Source organism: Mauremys reevesii, linkage group 21, assembly GCF_016161935.1.
Source record: "Mauremys reevesii isolate NIE-2019 linkage group 21, ASM1616193v1, whole genome shotgun sequence".
In the NCBI taxonomy this organism is placed as follows: domain Eukaryota; kingdom Metazoa; phylum Chordata; order Testudines; family Geoemydidae; genus Mauremys; species Mauremys reevesii.
The window spans coordinates 12,292,966-12,316,357 of NC_052643.1; the positions used below are offsets into that span (position 1 = coordinate 12,292,966).

The 23,392-nt window shown below is 41.1% G+C and overlaps 1 protein-coding gene across 1 annotated transcript in view; it reads left to right on the forward strand.

Moving 5' to 3' along the window:
* The first annotated feature begins 8 nt into the window (after positions 1-8).
* The window catches only part of TTLL10 (tubulin tyrosine ligase like 10), a 193,303-nt gene continuing 169,919 nt past the window's right edge, over positions 9-23,392 (forward strand). The window contains exons 1-2 of the mRNA XM_039509034.1: positions 9-138; positions 5,401-5,559. Coding sequence (XP_039364968.1) covers positions 5,428-5,559 — 132 coding nt within the window. The 5' untranslated portion in view covers positions 9-138; positions 5,401-5,427. The remainder of the gene's footprint in view (positions 139-5,400; positions 5,560-23,392) is intronic.

Genomic DNA, 23,392 nt, shown 5'->3' on the forward strand with positions numbered 1-23,392 from the left:
ATATAGTCCTTCGCCTCGGTAAGGGACGAGGCTCGGGGGTGCCAGGACTATAATTCCCAGAAATCGCCGCGCGGCCCAGCCATTTTGACCGTTGCTAGGAGACAGAGACGCCCCTGGAGGAGGAGGAGGAGGGAGCAGGTGAGGGGAAGAGTTGCTGGGTAGGGAATAGCCCCTTATGCTGGGGAACCCCACGAGCCTTGTACTGGACCTTGGTGCCACTTGGGTTGGGGAGGAGTGAGGCGGTAAGTGCGTGTGGGGGGGGGGACACAGAGTTGGACCCTCTTTCCTCACCCCATCAAGTCAGTTACAAAATGGGTGCAAAGAAATGGGGTTCAGACAGGAGTGTTCAGGATAAATGGGTGGGGGGGGGTGAGGGAGATGGTCCTCCAGGATTTTTAGGGGCTGTCCCCATTTTGCAGGGAGCTCCCCCAAATGCTGCAGAAGGTACCCAAGTGTCTTGACCTGGTTGTGCCGTGACATCTGCTATCGCAACTCTCGTGAGCACCCGATTTCAATGACAGATGTGTGAAATATGGGATGAAGCTTATTTCCAAAAAGATGACACCCACCCTGCAGAGTTTATTTACACAGCCCTACCCTGGTATCAGTGTCTGATCCTTCCACTGATTATTGCTGAAATGTGAGACAAGGGGCATTCTCTCTCGACATACTGGACCAGGAATCAAAATGGGCTTGCAAGGTGGCACTATTCTTTGGAGACTGCCATTGTGTGCTCCAGAACCTAAGTTTTTTCTTACAAAAACAACCTTTAGACAGGGGTGAAAGTAACTTTACAGGACTCACTGCACTGCAGGAGTCCTGAGGGGGCGTGGCCTCATCCAGAAGAGGCGTGGCCTCAAGCAGAAGAGGTGAGGCCTCTCAAGATTTAAAGGTCCTGGGGCACCTGAACCCTTTAAATCCTGTCCCCAGTCCTGCTGCCCGAGCCGCGGGCGGGATTCAAAGGGCTCTGGGCTGCCCCCAGCCGCGGGCAGCCCAGAGCCCTTTAAATCCCCGCCATGGAAGCCGGTACGGTCCGGCATGGCATACTGGCTCTTGCCGGTACACCTTACCGTACCGGCTTACTTTCGCCTCTGCGTTTAGATCTTATGGATGCAAAGGGAAATCCAAGTATAAACACATATGGTGTCTGCAGACAGAGTACAACCATTATCTCTGAGAGATGTGAACATCTCAATGTGATGTTAACTCCGAAACATGATACATTACATGACATCATTTAACTATTTCACTGCTGACGTAAGCCAGCAAGAAAAGGGACAATCACATTATGAAGATGTACAGAATATTGTCTATGCCATCTCATTTTGTTCCAATAAGATTGGGAAAATATCATGATTTATTTTTCCCCTCTCTGACCTATGCATAGGACATGGAGACATTATGTTAATTTATTCTGTAAGATAAGAAATAATGGACATCTTTTAAAATAAGAGAAGAGCAATTACTCTCTCTATGACAAAGCAATGTCATTGTAACGGATTGTCTTATAGGGCTAACTGATAAAGGCAACAATCTTATAAAATCCTGTGTTCTGTGACAAGCCTAGATTATGGAAAATTAGATAGAGACACTGGTGGTTAAGAAAATTCCAATGTTTGAAAACTTCTTTTAAATACTATGTCCAGCGTACATTTAAAAAAAATACTTTAAAAATTGCTCTCCTCTTGATATTTATAAAGGTCTTTTCAGCAAGGGAGAACCTAACTAATTGACTAATGGAGAATAGTGAAACTGACTACACACAAAATATTGTCAAATACACACAGGTTCACTGTAATATTTAGATGGCTGTGTAGATGGAAAGCTGAATGGAGCTCCTAAGAAACTTTTCACAGTAAGCTTCAGCTTTACTTTTTGAAAATTGACCTTTTTAAAATTTCTACATTAGCAACTTTGAAAAGCAGTTAGAGAACTAGTTACAATGCCTAAGAAGCAAAACCAAAAATCAAAATGGAGAGACTTATTTTAAGTACACTTCTTGAGACCAAGGCCAAAGAAACCTCAGCTCAAAAAAAAAAAAATTGCTGCTGCTGAACTTTGAGACAGTACTCCTAGTGCTTCATTCACCCAGGGTGAACATACAGTACAAGCCATCCCACCTTGCTCAGGGGATGTGAGAAAAGATAAAATATTTTGAATTTATGCTGTCTACATTTTAATTTTGTTTGGCACTTAGACATCATAGTGAGAGATTATTTATAATAACTTCAGATAAACAGATGCACAAAGTAAACTGAAAAAAGCAAAACAAAAAGGTTGCTTTTCTGCTAACTTCTTGCATGTTTCACAAATAAATCCCGTGGGAACATACAGCACAAAACCCCCCAAACAAACATCAAAATTAGTACAGATCCAGTGTATATAAGAGGCAGTCCTTTAAAGCCTATGTCTAGTTTTTACAGTATCACAATTTACCACATTTTCAATATAGAAGGGCTTTGTAAAACTCAGCATGATTTCTGTGTAAGGCAAGAGATGTCACTTACAAGTTTACAAATGGAGGGGAAAACTGTGTGCTGTTTAAACCTGGAATCAGTGAAACATATCAATAATTTACAAGGGAAAGAAAATCCATGCACTGACAAACATACCCAGTTCTATAAATTGTTCTGTTTGTAGAACTCAGACCAGCACTGCTGTGAAATAAAATGGCTGGAAAAGGACTTTCTGGATGTTGACACTGCAAATGAGTACACTAAATACCCCCTCTTTAATGCCATTCCCATATTCAGTACCACTGCAACATTTTAAAGTTAGAATAGGGTTCTCTCAAACTAGCTGTGTGATCATGGACACAAATGTCATCAGCTAGCTAACGTTAAGTAGATTGAGTAGATAAACTGGGCATGCAGTCCAGTTAAATTTCTACAGTGATCTTTCCAAGTGAGGATGGTGGAAGATTACATCCTTTTTGGGTGCAATATATAAGCTAATAGGCATACTGTGGCAATTAACTAAATCTGGTTGCATGATTTATATAAATTTGTTCTTCAAATTTAGCCAATGCATTTTATAATATTTATTTTTAAATTATTCTATAGTGGTGCTCTATTGACCCTGCAGCTCTGCCTATTGTCCATGTAATATGTCCAGATGTCACCCCGAGATGTTGGCAATCATTAAAATAGACAAAAGAATATCTACTAATATATGAGTACAGTACTTGAATGGGGAGGTGTTAGGAAGATAACAATCCCTTGAGTAGATATTAGGGAGAATTATAGATACGTTTGCGTCTAAATTAAGGAAAACGTATTTGTGGAAAGAAAACACCTATATTACTACATGTGAATTAGCTGGAAGATGAGATCGCAGATACTAAACTATTTTTATTAGGCTATGAGAAAGGGAGCAAGAAACTTTAATGGACAATTTTATCTATTGTCTGTCTCCCTATGGTATTTCTACACACCGTAACATCTAGAGGCTAACTAGAAGAAAGTTTTCACTGTGAGAAGGGAAGATGCTTTTTCTGATGCATGTAGGTAATATTTCAGTGGTCTGGAACTAAGTCTTGTATCACTTCTGTACTATTTTTTTTAAATAGGTCTATTTTTTCCTACTTTTTATGATTTGTCACTTTCTATACTGTTACCAATAAAGTATCCTTTCATTTATGACTTCTGTAATTGTGGCTCAGAACTGTTAATTGGACAGTCACTGACAGATGTCTGAGGTGGGGGGAGAAGGGGGAGGAGAGGTGGGGAGAGAGAGAGAGAATGAACTCTGACCTTGGCTGTGGCAGAGCCAGGAGAACGCAAGGCCTTAGTGTAAGCGGGTCTCTGATGCAAAAGGAGCTGTCATGGACCACAAAAGGGCTGGAAAAGACAAGGAGACGCAAACAATGTACAATGCGCATGGTTACATGTGCAGTAGATGTTTTTGATAAGCATATTACTGTATGCAGTGATTAACTTTACAGAAAGATACCATATAAAGGCATTATGTAATGTTGCAAAGGGCAGCCTGACATGTAACTTGATTGTTTTTTTTTTACTTAAGACAGAAAATCCACTTAACTGCCACAATTTCAAATATTCAAGGTGATTCTCTTAACTAAAAAGTGCTTATTTCTTATTAGAGATATAAGGTGGGTGAGGTAATATCTTTTATTTGACCAACTTCTGTTGGTGAGAGATACAAACTTTTCAGCTTACACAGACGTCTCATTTCTTAGTGACCATTTAGATCAAACACAGCTAAAAGGTAAGTTTCAGGTCTTGATTCTCCTCTCCGTTACGTGCATCAGGTTTACACTCATGTAATTACATTGACTTCAGTGGATTTACACTGGTGGAAAGGTAAATCACACCCTCAATATTTAAGAAAAATCTTCACTGAGTTATTGTTAAGGGTCTGCAAAAGGACACATCAAACAATACCTGCCAGGTGGCAATGATAGTTTGTGTTTTGTAATGTACTTGCTCATCGTGTTATCTTCCCTCAAGATTACTTGGGTGACATATAGTTGGGCACCCAGGCAGAAAGCTATCACATTTTAGCAGGAGTGACCTACATACCCAAAGGAAAAACACGAAGGGTTGCAAGTCTTTATGTCTGGTCCAGAGAATCTGTCCTAAATTGCCATGATTTTGTGGTCCACTAAACCAGAAACAGAATTTTGGTATCTCAAACAGGGAAGCATCTCAACATTTCTGTCATATACAGGTACCCTTGGGAGGACTAAATTACATATTGAATTTGATAGAACTGGTTTGATTTTTACCAGAAATATTATACACAGTCAGATGTATCTTGAGTTTACACCTACACTGTGAGAATTGAGTCGTATGCAAGAAGTTATCTTAATTGACTTCTGTTGCATGGTTTCAGAGGGGTAGCCGTGTTAGTCTGTATTGAATTGGCCTTGTTAGCACTGACCCCATCTTTTCATATATATACTGCTTATTGTATTTTTCACTTCATGCGTCTGATGAAGTGGGTTTTAGCCCACGAAAGCTTATGCCCAAATAAATTTGTTAGTCTCTAAGGTGCCACAAGGACTCCTAGCTGTTTCTCCTGATTGGTACAGGAGGAATCAGAGAACTTCCTAAGAGCTCTTACTCTGAACTTTTCAATCTATTCATGTGGACTATGTTACCAGAGTGTAGGCTAGCTCGTCTGAACAGTGTCTAATAGCTGATTTAAACAATTAATTTAGTCCTTCCAGTTGCTGATTCTATTTTAGATACAACAAGAATATTTTTGGATCCGTTTTCATAAAACATCAGGATAGCTTGGATCTAATATTTCTCATATTTACTATACTGTTGAAGTGATGAGTTCCAACAGGATTTTTAATGCCATTGGGTGTCACATACACACCACTTGGCTCAGCAACTGTATTTTAATTACTAGTTTACTTTTTCATAATTGCAGGTCCAAAATAGTTATCTAGAAAGAAGCATGAAATCAGGAAGGAAGAGAAACTGCTGTTTCATGGTGTATCTTGAAGGTTTAGATCAGGAGAAAAATGAAAAGGAAATAGAGACTGTGAGCATCCAGAAGGCATTTCAGAAGTTCAGAAGAAAACGACAGGTAGGCATGATTGATCGGTGTCTAATTTATGTTGGGGTTTGAGATCAGTAATCCAGATATTGCCACTAACAAAGAAGAAAAGACATCTAACAAAAAAATGATTCCATAGTATGGGAATGCATGCGTGTCTGATGTTGGTAGTAAGCAGAATAGCAGAACTCAAGTGCTTTCCCCCCCCACAAGATGGAATTTCCTTGTATTTCTTTCTGGCAAATTTGTTAATTTTACAATGTAAAATGGGAAGTAGACATTATTTCTATTTGAAATATTTGTTTGTATTTTTAAGTAGTTACTATCAATACTATCTCAAACATACAGGAATAGAAATTTGGGAACTTGATCCTGCACAGTGCAGGTGGTGAAGGTTGAGTCTAGAAACACATCATAAAAATTAACGAGCAGTGCAGGAATCATGTGTTAATGAAAGCCACTACTTTACAACTGAAGTAACTCATGGAGTAAGTCCAAAATGGGGAGCACATCACTGTGTGCTTGCTGATGGTTACACTTATGTCTCTCAAATATGCCCATTGTCTGCCCACGTCCCATCTCTTTTTGGGTTATATATCTGCAACTAAGACGACTTATGTAGGGGAAGTGAGACCTATTACTGCTCAGTGTAGAGGTCCGTGTCAACGGTTAACCTTACTTGTGCCTGTGTGTAGCCTCTGGCTACAGGAGTGCAAGAACCGTGCGCTTGCAGGGTCAAAGCCTCTAGGTTGCTGGATTGATGGGAATTTCCAGAAGCCATATGTTTATTTACAACCAGTTTTATTATCTGTAAAATATATTGCCCCATAAGCCTATCACGGCTGGTTTTCCACTGCACTTGCTGTACTATTGTATTCTATTGGTCTCAAGTTGCAGTGGGGGAGGTCTAAGTTGGATATTAGGAAACACTATTTCACTAGGAGGGTGGTGAAACCCTGGAATGGGTTACCTAGGGAGGTGGTGGAATTCCCATCCTTAGAGGTTTTTAAGGCCCGGCTTGACGAAACCTTAGCTGGGATGATTTAGTTGGTGTTGGTCCTGCTTTGAGCAGGGGATTGGACTAGATGACCTCCTGAAGTCTCTTCCAACCCTGATATTCTATGATTGATGTCAATGGAATGTTAGGACATACGCAGTGTACTCCACAGCATAGAAGGTTTATTTTACAACTGGTCAGTCACTGATAATAGTTCTATTGATCTCTTTTGCTATTATGTATGAATATGCGGCATATTCAAGACTGAAATTACTCTGGTGCCACTTGGGCATCTTGCCACCTCATGGCACTTTTGTTTTTTAAATATGATATTTCTGGTATCTATCTTGGGACTTTTAACGAGGCCTCTTTGCAGCCCATTTGAACATCTGTTATGATCAATGAATCACCATATTACCCATGGAAAATGAGTCAACTGTTCAGTTGCATGTGATGTTTTTTCATCATAGTTTCAGGCTGATTGCACCTGACTAGTGATATGCAAATTAAAAATCTTTTGGCTTCCACCCAGTGATGGGGGTTTCTTATGGGTGGTAAACTGGATTGCCTGCATTGCGTGGTACCCAAAGAGTGTTACTTGGTACACAAAGCTAACAGGAAACATGACCACATGGGGATGAACCTGATAATGTCACATTAGCATCATGTCTAAATTTTATAGATAATTTATTTGAAAGTCACAGAAACCAGTTCCATATCCAGGTTGGTTTTGGACCATTCCTCACTGCAAGCAATAATCAAAATAAATCTTCCTAGCTGGCAATAAATCTTCAGCTTTGAATTTATTTACTTTTCTGGGTTTATGACATCACCCCTAAGCATTCACATTTTATTTTAAATAAGCTTATGGAAGACTAAGATTTTTTCATACTTCTGTGGAATAACCTCTGAACATATTAGGCTGGACTGTGAGATACTAGCCTGGTTGTACAATTCCTAAGTCAATTTGATGACATATTGGATGGAAGCATATGCTACGGCTCATGGCAGTGGCTATAAATGCTTAAAATCATTAGCATGCTAATAATTTTAGTTCATGAATGAGGAATATGTGTGTTTCCTTAGAAAGGACCAGTAATTTCTGCTGGTGAATGGAAAGATTTGAAAAACATACAAGTTACACAAATTGTTAAACTTCAATACTGATCTCCAGGTGTAACAGAGCAAAACATGACCCATAACTTCAATAACAGGAAAAAGAACGAGAGTACTTGTGGCACCTTAGAGACTAACAAATTTATTTCAGCATAAGCTTTCGTGGGCTAAAACTCACTTCATTGGATGCCTGCAGTGGTTTGCCTGTTGCTAAAAATCAAAGTCATTTCTTGCCTGGAAAAATACTGAACAAGATTAACCAATCAAAATAGATCTGAATAGATGGATACTACAATGAGTGGGAAATCCCACAGAGACCCATTGTTTAAGGAAAAAAATGGGAAAAACTGTTACATTAGTGGGCATATCATCAGCTGCATTTTAACCTCTGAAAAAGATGGTTTTCCACTTAATATAATAAATTTGAACAGTATAGCCAAGGTGGAGAGTTAATTTCTTCATGTTGTCTCTAAATAAGCAATCTGTTTAATGCTTTGAACTGTTATTCCATACATTGTATTGTAATTACTGTTAAAATGATAGTGTTTTTCCTTCTTATCTACTCCTGTGTTGTATTTCAGATTAAAGCTTTGTATGTAATTGTACTGAGTTTTTGTACATAGCCATTTGTGAATGTGCACAATGGTAAAGTTCTAAAACCTGTAAGACCAATGTATCTGTTATTCTTATATTGCATTTGATGGTATATTCAGCATTTATATATAAATTATATAAGTTACAGTTTAAATGCTTCAACACTGTAAAATGTTCATGGCAGTTTACATGACGTATATAGCCCACATGAGGGGGAAAAGAAAAATATTGAGGGACAAATATGTAAATTTGTCTCTCCAAGCTCTTGCTACCAGTACAAAGATTAAATACAAGTTATATAAAACATACTAGGGAGAGTATTAAAGTTTTAATATTTCTAGTAATATAAAGGTTTCATTATTAGTACCTGGGACAAGGATTTTCAGTTACATATTAGCAACTATTGGAGTGTTATTAAAAATAAATTTCATTTTGTTTGGGTAGGATTTTGTTTTCGTTTGAGCCAATGAGCACAAAAACATGATACTAGTGAAAGTACAATTGGGTGTTTTAAGGAAATCAATTATAAAGGGCCTAGAAGGATATAGTATATACTGGCGTGCTTCATATGTCTTATAAAATTAACCAGTGTACTTGCAAATGAATAAGCAGCAGCTGATCTTACAAGATAAGCAGCAATGTCTCTCTCCAAGATGAGGGTGAGCTGAGCACATAACATTCTTGGGGCAATCCAAAGAGAATTTAGTTACTGAGGTTGAAATAGTGTATCATCAAATTCTTACAGTACTGGAGTTAATTTTGTGGTGTATGGTTAATTTGCCAGAAAACTGCTTCACAGATCATTACTTCTTGCAAGATACAGTGCAGTCTTAACCTGGAAGACCTACAATTGCTTTTCACTATTTCACTAAGTGTATACCAAAGCAAGGTATATAGAGTCTACAGACAACCACCTGTAGGAAGCTAGAGAGATTACAAGGTCATTCTTAAAGACCTAAATGGATTTGGGAGTCCTAACATGCAAATTAGTTCCCTCAAGTGGAGTCACAGTGATACTCTAAAATCCTCTCTGAAACAGTTTGAACTTGAGTATTGTAGAAGCAAAGCATTGCATTTAGTTATATCTCCACCTAGTCTGAGCACCTGGCACATAACTTCTGTGCTCTGCTTTCCTTCCATGCCTTGCTACAACTGTCCTAGAGAAGAAGATTCCACCTTAACCTGGTATGCTGATCATCAGAGTTTACTGTGTGCCACTTAGGCCTGGGGCTTCCCAGATTTCATTTGAAAAACTATTTTGGGCAACATGAAATTAGATGGACTCAGATACTTTCTCAATTGCATCATGGCAAGACTTATACTGAATGTTAGCCATTGTAAGGCATCATTTGTAAAAGCAGCACATGCACAATACACAATTACAGTGACTACAGATTGGCAAGGAGAGTCTTGGCTGTTGAACTATATGGGAGCGTTGAAGAACACTGCTTTATTGTAAAAAATTTGTCGTATACTTTGTAACAGGCTGGATGTTGAAAGAATTAAGGTCACACACCTATGCCTCCCCTCCAGTCTCCCTAGAAGTTATTTTTTATCAGTTGAAATGTTCTCATTTTCAAGCTCTTCCCCCCCACACCCCCCAAAAAAAATCATAGGCTTTTTCCTGGTGCGCACTATAAGGACACATGCACAGAAGCAAACTCAGCTTCCCTACTCTGCCAGAGAACAAAATCTCAACTACAACTCAAACAACTGTTCTGTCCCTGATACAGCTGTGAAATAATCAGAACAGCACATCTTAAAGTTCTTTTGGGGATCAAAGCAAGTTTCCTTCAAGGATGTCTTTGGCACGTAAACCACTGCAGTTTCACCATACCCTTCTGCGTTTATCACGATTCATCATCTTTCATCTCTCCTTATTCAGTGCCTCCTTCACAGAGCACTGAATGCTGTGAGGCACAGAAAGATCAGCTTGGAATGTGAATACTTACAGATTTTCCTGACCCTGAATGAGCAAAAAGAATGTCTAGAAGAGAAGTTTGAATAGCCCTTGGATTTAAAAGAAGGAGGAAGGGTAGAAAACAAAATAAGAAAGTCTCTAAACCCTGCATAGCACTCACGGGATTGATTGTTTTTGGTGAAAAACACTAGAAAGGAAGTAACAGGGAAACAGATTTGCGCAACAGGATTTCCTTCCAATGGGCTTCTAGCAGCTACTGAAGTTGGGTAATTTAATAGCTCTCCCATCTGGGTTTAGTAAACATGAGGTTTCTACCATTTATCAACCTGTCTTGGGGTTTCACTTTTTCTTTTCCTGAGCAAACAGTTGATAATCTGTAAAAGCCTCTCTCACCTAGGAAACTCACAATGTATTTCAAATAGTATGTGTGTAGCTATATACTGAGAGTTCTCTCTTCAAGGTGAAGGGCATTGTGTCCCTTTAGCACCCCTAAAAATTGTTATTTCCCCGTTCCCTTACAGTTTTCAGGAATATCACCACGTGACATCTGTCCTTCTCTAGTCCACGTCTCTGTGGTGGATGCCACCAGCAAAGCAGAGGGTGACTTTAGTTCCTGATGTTTCTAAGAGCAATTCACCTATGAATTATGCCAGCTCCAGAATTTGAATTTTGATTTAAATGGTTCAGTTATAGCAAGGAAGGCTCTAGATGTGACCCATTCACTCAGCTTAGATACGTAGGACCCTGGTCTAAATTAGAAATAGTAAAAAAAAACCCCATGAAACAGCCACAAGATTGGTAAAATCCTACATAGGAGTTTGCTCAATAGGATATAGCATCCATAAAATTGAATCAATTTTTTTTTCCGAAATAGAATTATGAATCAGGCAGTCATCCCATTAGGGGACAGTATAATAGTAGAAATAGCTGAAGGATGGAAATACTAAGGAGGCAGAAGAATTTTAATGTGGTACAGGGAGATACAGTTACAATTTGTGGAATCAAATTAAGCAAATGAAACTTTAGGCTGAGTTTCGGGGAAAGTTTTCTGACAGTGAGGCCTGTGAGGTGGCGGAATAGTCTCCGAACGGAAGTTGTGACAGTTCTGTCACTTGGGATGTTTAAAGTCAGACTGGGGGAAAAAAAACCTAGAAAGCACTGGAAGCACTCATAATCCTGCATCTGCTGGGAGATAAGCTGAGAATAGTTCTGTTATGTTTCTAACATCTATGATACTGTCCTTCTCTAGGGTCTTGCTATCATTCAGACAGCCAGAACTAAGGCACTTCAATAACCATTATCCCTGCCAAGAAGTGGAACATTTCCTTTCCCTCTTTTCAATAAATAATTTTTATCTAGGCTGTTGGATGTCAGATGCCCACTGAATCCAATACGGTGCCATAGCTCATATCCTCAACATATTTGTCCACCACTAAAAGCCACAATGTGTAATCAGCAGTTTAATTACGCACTCTTTAAACAGTACACTACCCCTACCCAGGACCTGTGCTCTGAGTGAACAAACAGGACAATCTCACATTTTTTTCTATATACAGGCTTTAGAAATGTGACACACCCAAGATACAATCCTAAAAGGGAATTTAGGAAACTGCATATATCCACAGTGCAGACAGCTTATGAGTGTTACGCCTGGGGAAATTCTGCGCCACTGCGCAATGCAGAACTTTGCAGAAATTAACCTTGTGTGCACAGAATTTCCTTTCCCCCACAGAAATGGGCTGCAGGGCTTCTGGCTGCCACTAGGGGACGCTGGACCCAGCAGAGCCCAGCTTGCACACAGAAGACACTGCTGGGGGGAGGGAGAGGGAGCTGCAGTTCCCAGCATGCCCTAAGGGAAGGAGACGGTGGAATGCAGGAAACTCCATGCAAGCCCGGGACCAAGCATCAGGCTGTTTCTCTCTCTGGATCCCTGGGCTCTGAGAGGGAGGGGGCAGCTGTCTGGGCTGGGGGGGGTGGGCATGGCTGGGCTCTGAGGGGTGGGGGTGCAGGTATCTGGGCTGGGGGAGCCCTGTGGCTGGGCTCTGGAGAGAGGGGGTATGGGTATCTGGGCAAGGGTGGCACCATGGCTGGGCTCGGAGCAGGGGGAAGGGGGCAGAGAAACAGAAACCCCATGACAGTTTCTTTCTCTACTCCTGGGGGAACTTTTGTGTGTGTCTGTATTGTTACAGACATAGTCGCTGACAGGTATTTTGAAATAAATTATCAAAATAAATGAAACTGATGAAATTAGGTAGTGTTATTTTGACATACAAAATTTGCAGAATTTTAAAATATTGTGCACAGAATTTTTATTTTTTTGGCACAGAATGCCCCCAGGAGTACAGTGTGATGGACTCACAGGTAAACTACAAGCTTCCGCAAGAGCCTGAGAGACCTTAGGTATGTAGAAGAAGCTTGTTTCTATTTTAGATCCACTCCCTGGCTACGTTAGATGTTTCATCCTAATAAAACTATCATAGGTCCCTACATTTACATAATCCACCTCTTGTCAACCAGTCTATTGTAGGCAGAAATACTAAATTTTTGACGTTTAAAGCCTTATAAGCATCACATGTAACAAAGACAGGAGTACAGAACTAAAACAGAGCTTTCTTTACTTCATTTTACCTGCTTTGGCCCTAGCCCTTGATCAACCCACTCAGAAAAAAATCCCCACCCAGCCCGCTAGGCTTCCTATGTATGCTTACCTGCTACCCAATTAACATCCTCTAAAGGGCACATCTGCATCACTTAAATATCAGATCACTGCACTGGAATTTTTAACCCTATACTTATCTTGCATTACACAAAAGATAAAGCTACTTCTCTCCTCCGCCCCCAAATGTTTCTCTTCTATTTTATAGCTAGTATATCTGGCCAAACAGCTTTTAACACAGTCCACTGTGTCATGCCATAAATCAAATCCCCTGTGTCCCTACACAAAGGTAATCCACCCACTAGGCCGTGTTCAAACACTTAAAGATGATTTTCTGGCCTAAGACTTTCTGAAAGTGAAGGATGATTAAACTAGAAAACAGTAAATCAGATCTATGAAAAGACTTAAGCCAGAAAATGACAGCATCAGTTAAAAAATATAAACTATAAATATAAAATTTATAGTTTTATAAATTTCCAATTTATAAAAATATGCTTGCTGTGTGGCATCCTTGTGTATTTACAATTCAAAATCACAATCAATGAAACTGTCAACCAAAAACAACAGTTTACAGTCAGCTAATAATTAGCACTATTCAGTCTTAGCAAAAACAACAGCAACAACTAGGGTGACCAGATAGCAAGTGTGAAAAATCGGGATGGGGGCGGGGAGTAATAGGAGCCCATATAAAAAAAGCCCCAAATATCAGGACTGTCTCTATAAAATTGGGACATCTGGTCACCCTAACAACAACACCAGGACCAAAACCTCTGCCCCCTAACCTCAGGCAAACATATAGGGTAACATTTTCAAAAGCAAACTCAAATTTTGCCTGCCTTGTTTTTGGAGTGCCCAGCTTGAGATTTTTTTGGGTCTGATTTTTAGCACGACTGTGCACCACAACTCCAGTAGAAGCCTGTGAGAGCTAGGGGTGTTCAGCCCCTCTGTAAATTAAACCCCAAGGCCCAGACCCTCAAAAAAGGTATTTAGGTGCATCCTCAAAAAGGTATTTAAGTGCATAACTCCTATTGATTTCAATAGGACTTCAGCATCTACATACTTTGAAGATCTCACTCCAAGTATCTCTGATTGGATACCCAAAACCTAAAGCAACTAAAATTAGAGGCTACTTTTGATTATTTTGGCCGAGAGGGACCCAATCCAACTCACTTTAAAGGCCATGGTAGTTTTTCCAGTCACTTTCATGAGAATTGGATGGGCTCACAGGTCTTGTGCTCTGCTCTGAAAGTTAACAGACATGGGGCTCTGTCATGCACATAGAGGTAGCAAGTTCCAGAATTGAGGAAACTTCTGCCTCCATATATTCCCAGGTTAAAATCTACCTTCTGTCAAGAGAAGAATCTCAGGAGATCTCACATGTTGGGATGGTGCATGTAGAGAAATAGAGAGAGCTGACTGTGCTGTATCTCTCCGGAGACTATTTGAACTTCTGGTAGCCTTGTGTGGCTGCCCCTAAAATGTTACAGAGCACTTCCCTGCCCCTGTCTGCAACATGCCATGCCCCATCACATCCTTACACCCAAGAGGGAGTGGCATATATTGGCACTAAACTCCTCCTTTTCCGGGGGAATTTCCCCAGAAGGCCATTTTGCCCTGTTACACCATAGATGGGATCTAAGGGGCCAAGTGCTCAATGGAGTAGGAACAGAACATGCTCATGATTAGATCTGAGGCATGAAATGAACCTGTTTTGGCCTGTGGTCTGTGTTTCAACTTTCTATACAGTAAATAGACCTAGTGGGTAGAGGGATAGCTCTGTGGTTTGAGCATTAGCCTACTACGCCCAGGGTTGTAAGTTCAGCCCTTGAGGGGGCCATTTAGGGATCTGGGGCAAAAATTGGGGATTAGTCCTTCTTTGAGCAGATGGTTGGACTAGATGATTTGCAGTCCCTGACCACCAGACTCACTGAGAGGCAGCTTTGCCTAGTGGACAGACAGCATAGGGCTGGCTACCAGGAACTCAGAGTTCTCTTAATTCTCTATCTGTACAATGTGGATAATAATCCTCCCCTACCTGCAAGGAGTGTTTTGAAGACGAATTAGTTAATGTGTGTATAGCACTTTTAAGAGTAAAGTCTTATATAAGAGCTAGTTCTTATTACTGAAGCTGTTGGAAACAGGAAATGAACAAGAGAGGCAGGAAGTAGTTTTGCACAGTCATGGGTTTTAAATCCATATTACGCAACTATTATCACTAGAATGCTGTCTTCCCTGAGCCATATTTTGTCATAAACAAATGAATGGAAAATATGTGTTGGAGAGTGGGATAAAGCACTGCTTTATACAAATGGGTCCCTTCAAAACAAACTATAGCTGGTAACTACCACGTCCGTGAACACTTCGATTATATATTGCATGCCTTTTCCCTACCCTTCATCTGTCTTGGGTCTTTTTGCACTGTAGGATCTTTGGGGGCAGGAACTATATCTTCCTATATAGCTGTAAGGCACAGATCTTCACAGGTATTTAGGCTCCTAACTTCCATTTAAATCTTTTCCCCTTCCTCCTGCAAAATTCTCAGTTCAGACATGGCACGGCATGGGGCAGGCACCAAAATCCTACTTTATGACATTGCAGTTTGTTCCCAGCTAAAGGATTCTATTACCAAGTCAGCATTGTCATCTCACTACAGTTGAAATATCCAGGAGAGAATATTTGAGGTGAGAGCTTGTATATCATGTGTATTGGTTCAAGAACATGTATAATAAACATGAACTATGTGAACAATAAGCATAACAATAAAACCAGGGTTTGTTACATTCCCTTTTGTTGCAGAATTCCCAATGGCAGAAACTGGTAAAACAGCAGGAAATGTACAACCAACTCTTTTCCTGCCTTTCAACAGTTAAAACACTCACATCAAACCACTTTCTTCAAAGGTGCCAACCCTACAAACACTTATGCATGTGCACAATTTTTCTTACGTAATTTCCCTTGAAATTAGTGGGAATACTCATATGCACAAAGTTAAGTGTATGGGTAAGTGTTTGCAGGATTGGATTCTAAGATCTAAATTGTACACCCGGAAAGTTCCCAGATGGTATCATCCAGGTGCAATTCAGCAAACTCTTTCAGGCTACTGAGGAGGGAGTTCAGAATCAGTCTCCAGAACCTATAAAAATTCAGGGCCTCATTTCTGATCAGAGCTGAATGTTTTACAGAGGAAGGAGTTCTGCCCCCTGCTCTCTAATGTGTGCTACTTGGCAGCCCAAATCTGCCCCCCTCGCCCCCCCACGGCAAGCTCTGATGCACAGAGCATGCCGGAAGTAAAATGGAGTGGGTCTATAGAACCGAGCGCTAAGGGGTATTGTGCGAAGCAGCATTCTGGAGTCTTCTGTAAATTAGACCAGTCCTTAGTACTGCCCAGAATCCAAGAGTGAAAAGGTGACTTAAAAGCTCTTTACATCCCTCCCCCATGGGCTGCACCTTCTCAAATGTACCTCAGCACAGAATTTTAGCCAAAATATTTAATAATGTAGCTCTCTCTGAAGTCACTATACGATTGTCTTGAATTGAGACACTAAAGATACAATTCTTTGTTGTAAATGAGCACAGACTGGGACCTTTCTTTACCTCAGATCCTCCAGGGACTGAAAATCTCTTTAGTGTTAAAACAGATTGACAGGAAGGAGGGCACCTAATCTCAGAAAGGATCAGTGAGAGGTCAGAACCACTAGCAATGGACCCAAGTTTACCAGGGTGCCTTATATGTGAGAGAGAATTCTGGGACACATTTATATCTTAGATCTGGGGATATTCAAAGCCTATGAATGATTTTGTACTGAGTCTCACATATCCCGAGCTTTAGACATATCTTTTATTCCCTTTCTTCTTCTTTTCCATTTGTCCCCGTCAATGGCACAACCCACAGAGACCTTCCCAGAGTTTTTTTCACCTGTTCTCCTACCACAATTTCTGTTTTGATCAAAGGCCTTACATAATAGAGATCGCTCCCCTGCTGATGCCTGCCATATCTATTTATTTTCCTAAAAGAGACTGTGTTAAACCTAACTTAATCTGCTCACAAATCTGGGAATTTATCAAGTGAAAATGGGGGAGGAAGCGAGGGAAGAAGGACCTCAGGAGACCATGGGAAGCTTGAAGCTCTTCAAAGAAAAATAATTTATCACAAACATGGATCATTAGCAAAAGTGGCAAGATAGATTACAGAAAACCTGATTATTTATTGTGTGCCGACAGCGCGCTCTGCATTGTATAAACATATAAGAAAGCACTTAGGAAAAGCAGATAGATGTACAGTTAGTTTAACTGTTATTATTGATATACACATTGCTAAAGCACCCATCACCTGGGCATGCATTATGTACATTAGAGATACATCAAATTCTCATCAAGGGATCCCTGCTCTGCTTTTCTCCCTTCTCACTAAGAACTGTTTACTTGAAGAAAGAATAAATCCAGATGGTGGCCATCCAGGGGGACATAGCCAGGGCAATTGTGTAACTGCTAGGAGAAGGCCTGGACAAAGAGATAGGTCTTGCAACATGACCTAGTGGTGGTCAGGTTTGGTCAAAGTTGGATCTCTGACAGAAGGGAATTTCACAGTTGACAGCCCTACTCTGAGGTTCCCCTTAAATATTTAAGTAGAGAATGATGTCTGATGTATCTCTGTTGATGAGTTGGTGGGGGGAATGGAGGTATCTCTGAAGTAGTCAGTCAATTTAGGATTGTAAAGCATGCATGTATGTATATCAGGTATATGAAAAATGACTATTGAGTTAATGAATTTCTCTGTGACTTTGGGAGTTTTGCTGCTGCTGAACCAAGATCTAGAGCTTTATCTTTCTATCTGGTAACTAGCTGGAAATAAAATATGACTTACTGGTATCGATTCTCTGTAGACACAGAGGGATGATTTCTGTAATCACGTTGATTACAGCAATTATATTTTACTTTCAGCAGAGCCACTCTTCTGTGGCAATATAGGTTGTCAGGTTTCAGAATGGTAGCCGTGTTAGTCTGTATCAGCAAAAACAATGAGGAGTCCTTGTGGCACCTTAGGGACTAACAAATATATTTGGGTATAAGCTTTTGTGGACTAAAACCCACTTCATCAGATGTATGGAGTGAAAAATACAGTAAGCGGAATATATATTATAGCACATGAAAAGATGGGAGTTGCGTTACCAAGTGGGGGATCAGCGCTAACGAGCCAATTCAATTAAGGTGGAAGTGGCCTATTCTCAACAGTTGACAAGAAGAGGTGAATACCAAGGGAGGGAAAATTACTTTTGTAGTAACGAGACCAATGCAATCAAGGTGGCCCATTTCAAAGAGTTGGCAAGAAGGTATGAGTATCAACAGAGGGGAAATTACTTTTTGTAGTGACCCATCCACTCCCCTTCTTTATTCAGGCCTAATTTGGTGGTGTAATTTGCAAATTAATTCCAGTTCTGCAGTTTCTCGTTGGAGTCTATTTTTGAAGATTTTTGTTGAAGAATTGCCACTTTTAAGTCTGTTATTGAGTGTCCAAGGAGGTTGAAGTGTTCTACTGGTTTTTGAATGTTACGATTCTTGATGTCTGATTTGTGTCCATTTATTCTTCTGCGTAGAGACTGTCCGATTTGGCCAATGTACATGGCAGAGGGGCATTGCTGGCACATGATGGCATATATCACATTGATAAATGTGCAGGTGAATGAGCCCCTGATGGTGTGGCTGATGTGGTTAGGTCCTATGATGATGTCCCTTGAATAGATATGTAGACAGAGTTGGCAACGGGGTTCGTTGCAGGGATTGGTTCCTGGGTTAGTGGTTTTTTTTGCGTGGTATGTATTTGCTGGTGAGTATTTGCTTCAGGTTGTGTTTTCTTCACAGTGAGTAACAGGAATTGATATGCTGAACTCTGCTTAGCACCAGATGCTTAATCCTCTGAGCTGCTGAGTGCCCTTAACTTCCACTAAACTCAGTGGGAGTGGACAGTGCTTAGCACCTCTACGGATAAGGCCTTAAGCCAGTTAAAGTAAATATCCAATGCATTTGAAGGGGACTAAACCTCATGGCAGTTATCTTTATTTAGAACGCTGCAGCTCTGGCAGCTGCATTGCAGGAGGATATCATTGTCTAAACCAGTGTTTCTCAACAACTGGTTCATGGACTGGCACTGGTCCTTGAGATCAACCTGACAAAGTTTAGGAAGGCAGCAAGCTGGTTCCTGATATCAAAAAAATTGAGAAACACTGGTCTAAAGTACAGTAGGAAAGATTGGATTTGCATTGGGTACGTAAAGTAGTGTTTGTAAGTGCCTAAATCCAGATTGTAAAAGGTTTACATATCATATACAAACAATGCCATTGTCCGATTTACTTGGTTATATGGACATGGCATTACTACATTCCTTCATCCTGACCCAACAGACACAGAAGGCTCTAAATGCAGTCAAATTGCTGTAATTCCACTGTGCATGGGGCAGATGGGAAGAGGCATTCCCTGAAGTTTGGTCTGTGGCAACTTTCTCCATGGGGTAGTGGGGTAGTGGATGTGCATAGCCAGTGGATTCTCAGCTACCTGGATCTAATAGCTAATGCCAGACTCCCACCCCAAACTGTAATAGCTGGTGCATTCCTGCTTCGTTTCTGCCCCTCCCAGACCCTAAAGAGCTTTCACAAGGCCCAGAAAACTTACCAGCATCCGACTGCAATTCTTTGTGTAGCGGCTCACTGGGGCCTCCCTGTCCTGTGCACTGTACAAAAACGTACGAAAACATGGTTCCTGCCATGAAGAGCTTACAGTCCAAAACATGCAATATACAAAGGGTGTGGCAGAAGGCTACAATCAAAATAAGAACAGCTCTTAAAAGAACAGTATATATTTGTATGCGGCTGCACGTGAATCTATATGAGACCCATCAACCCTGCCCCATTTTCCATCAGTCTGTTTTTCTCTGTAAATAAAGACAAAGATCCAGATCCTTGGCTAGTATTCATAGGTGAAGCTCCACTGACTTAAATGAAGCTATATTGATTTACAGCAGCTGAGGATCTGACCCAACAAGTTCTTTGATTTTGTTCTTTCAGCTATCGCTATCACTAGATTCCACATTATGAAAACAATCCATCCTTTAAAGTACAACGCTAACTATTCTACAGTACGTCTAGTCTAATAGAAGTTATTGAGCCGATTGAAAAACGCAAAGACAGCACGGGGGCAATAGCCACAAAGTATTTTATTATATTAATCTACCAAAATAGCATAATAAATATGTATCTGAAAGGTAGGAGAAATATATTAAAAGGGTGTCACTCGTGATCACTCTTCGCCCTTTGACTCATTAACTGAACTGATGATTCTCACCAGTGCTCCGAGTGAGAGTGTGTTTCTCCAAAGTAGTTCTGCGTGTCAAAAAGCATTTGTGCGCAGAACCAGAGCTGAAGATTAAGATATAAATTAAGCATTTATGAAGGCACAAAAAGCATCCTGATGTCCTTTTTTATAGCTTCGTATAAGGGTAATGGCGATAAATTATTTGACATGCTACAAGGACACTTCACCCTTGTGTGAACACTGATTGCTTTACTTTGCTGCATCTCATTGGGATTGAATTTATATCTCATCCCTTATGTTTATATACTCCGATTAGGGCAAGATTTGCTTGTTTGTCCCAAATATAGTCTTTAGAATTAGGGCAAACTGAGCTCTTCTCTCACAGACAGGTATATCACTGATATTTTCTTCTACTGTCCAGTATCACATCTAACTTAACTGGCATAGCCCTATCACGCCTCCAAACAGCTGAACGATGCATTGTATATTATGACAAAACAAATCAATAGCAAATTGCAGGTATAATTACAGGAACCAAAGCTATGAATTCTTTTGAGTTATGTACTGGCCATAACTGACCACTAAATAGCATCCAGCCACTGTGCACAGAAGATCAACTCTGCAAGTATTTCAGACACTCAAGCAGTCCAAAACAAATATATAGGCTGTATATCCTAGGTATAAAAACGACAGTGGTGATATGTATCCGGTAAGTATCTTTGTCTCATCCATCATTGCCCTGCAGGGCTGGTGAGAGGCCAGGGAAGGGACAGTTTCCAAGTGAGATGTCTGGGCATTTGGGAAAAGCAAAAAAGACAAGGAGCACCTCCCTACTATAAAGTTTTAGGAGGCTGTTATGTCTCAAAGGGCTAGAGCCATGCTGCTGGGGGGTACACAGCCTGACCTGGAGGTATTAGGCTTGCTCAGTGCAGGAGGAGATGAATGACACTAAGTGCTGACCAGTAGAGGTTACTGTACATGTATAACAGGTGTAGTTTGTAGGGGACGTGTGAGAGAGGGGTTAGCATTAGGGTCACATCATTATCCAGCCAAACACTACCCACTAGTGTTCTCCGTGGAAGTCCCAATCTGCACCCCCCTCTCCGTGCTCTAGGGGAGTACAAGGTGCCAAATAATGGCTGCTTCTTGTGAGAGCTGGGGATAAAGGGGCTCCTTGTGCCCTCTCCCCTTCGAGTGTGCCATAATCTGTCCCTGAGGGTTTTACATATGATCTGAGCCATTTCCGACAATGCATTTTTCTAGGCATCATAATAACCGTATATGAGAGATCTGGGAATGGTACTTCCCAATAATAGGATTGTAGAGCATGATTCTGTGTGCTACTCAGCCCCATCCACTCCCATGAGGTCAGTAGGAGCTGAGGGCACTCTGCACTCTGAGGGATGCACTCAGCACTTTTCAGGATCAAGTCCAGAGAGATTAGAAACAGGAAAGCACTACTACTAGTAGGTCATCTTGTCCAGCTCTCTGCCAGTTGAGGATTTGTGCCTACAGTAGATTCTCAAATACCAAGTATTTTGTCCAATCTAGTAGTAAATGACTCAGGCAATGATGCTTCTATCATTTCTGCTGGGAAACAATTCCCCTGGCTAATAGATCTCATTCTAAGGAACGCTTTCTTGATAACCAGCCTAATATTCCTTTTCTTAGCTGCAACCCATTAGTCCGAATTATGCTCCCTCTGACCACCCAAAACAATGTTAGGGGCTCATTTCAAATGCACTTTCAAATCATGAGAGGTTTTTTTTTGCACTGCTCTCTTGTTTTCCCAGAAAATATGCATTGCTCCTCCAGACACAGGGCTAGATCAATTTACATCATGGGCAGGGTTGAGATGCCTTGACACACACCCTGCTTGGCTATTGATGGCTTTATTGTCAAAACATCTTTTGTGCTACTTTTAGTCCTGTAGAATGAACCTAGCGAAAGGGAAATCGAACTGTTCTCAATTCCCTCCCTACTGCATATTTTGAGCAACTCAGCTGGGCACTGGGTGGATGGTAGGGAAGAATCCTCTGCCCTCAGGCTACTGAACAGAAGAAGAACCACCCTGTAGCATATTCAAGACAAATGGCTACAGTACAGCGATTCTCAAACTGTGCGTCATGACCCCAAAGTGGATTGTTGATCCCGTTTTAATGGGGTCACCAGAACTGGCATTAGACTTGCTGTGGCCTATGGCCAAAGCCTCACTGCCTGGGGCCAACGTCCAAGCCCTTGGGCTTCAGTCCTGGGTGGCGGAGCTCAGGTTACAGGCCCCGCACCGGGGGCAGAAGTCCTTGGGCTTCAGTTCTGGTCCCATCAGGCTTTGGATTGCTGCCTCTCCTCCACCCAGGACGGGGGCTCAGGTGGGCTCAGGCTTCAGTCCCCACACCTGGGGTCATGTAGTTATTTTTGTTGTCAGAAGGGGGTCCCGGTGCAATGAAGTTAGAGAACCCCTGCTCTAGTAACTTCCAAAGCACCTTTCAAGGGAAAGAAGAACCAGGGGTAGATCTCTCAGCTTTGTCCCTCCACCAAGTCCACACGCTCCCTGCCCAAACCACAACACAGCACAAAAGCCTCACAGAACTACAATGGGGTGTATACCCCTTCTATGGTCTCCTCAAATCATGCCCCAGGACCATGAAACTGCACTAGTTGTGCTGCCACAGCGGGACAGCTGCATCAGCAGTGGAGAGAAACGGAAGATTTGCCTCCCTTTGTTTCGGGAATTATGACGAATAAATAACCAGATAACACACTGGTGTGAATTTGGGCTCTGATTGATGAAGGAGACTGTTAAGGAGTTCATCAAGGGGACAGCTTGATTCTCCCAGCTTGATTCTGCATGGCTTTCTGAAGAGTAGAGACGGCCAGAGTAAAGGATATATCCAGTGTTGTTGTAGCCATGTTGGTCCCAGCATATTAGAGAGGCAAGGTGCACGAGGTAATATCTTTAATTGGACCAGCTTCTGCTGGTGAAAGAGAGAACTTTGGACCTTACACTGAACTCTTGTTTCTCTCATTAATAGAAGATGGTCCAATCAAAGATTTTACCTCACCCGCTTTGTCTCCCTGAATAAAGGATGTCAACAAACAATGCACTGTTTTTAATCTGAAATGATAATACGTATTATTAGCGTAACCAGAGATTTCATGGTTGTGGATGCTTAAACCAGAGACAACAGGGAAACAAGTCCCACAGACTGTCAAAACTTTCTGCCCAGTCACACTTTAAAGAGATGACTCATTCTGCAGAGGCAGATTGGAATAG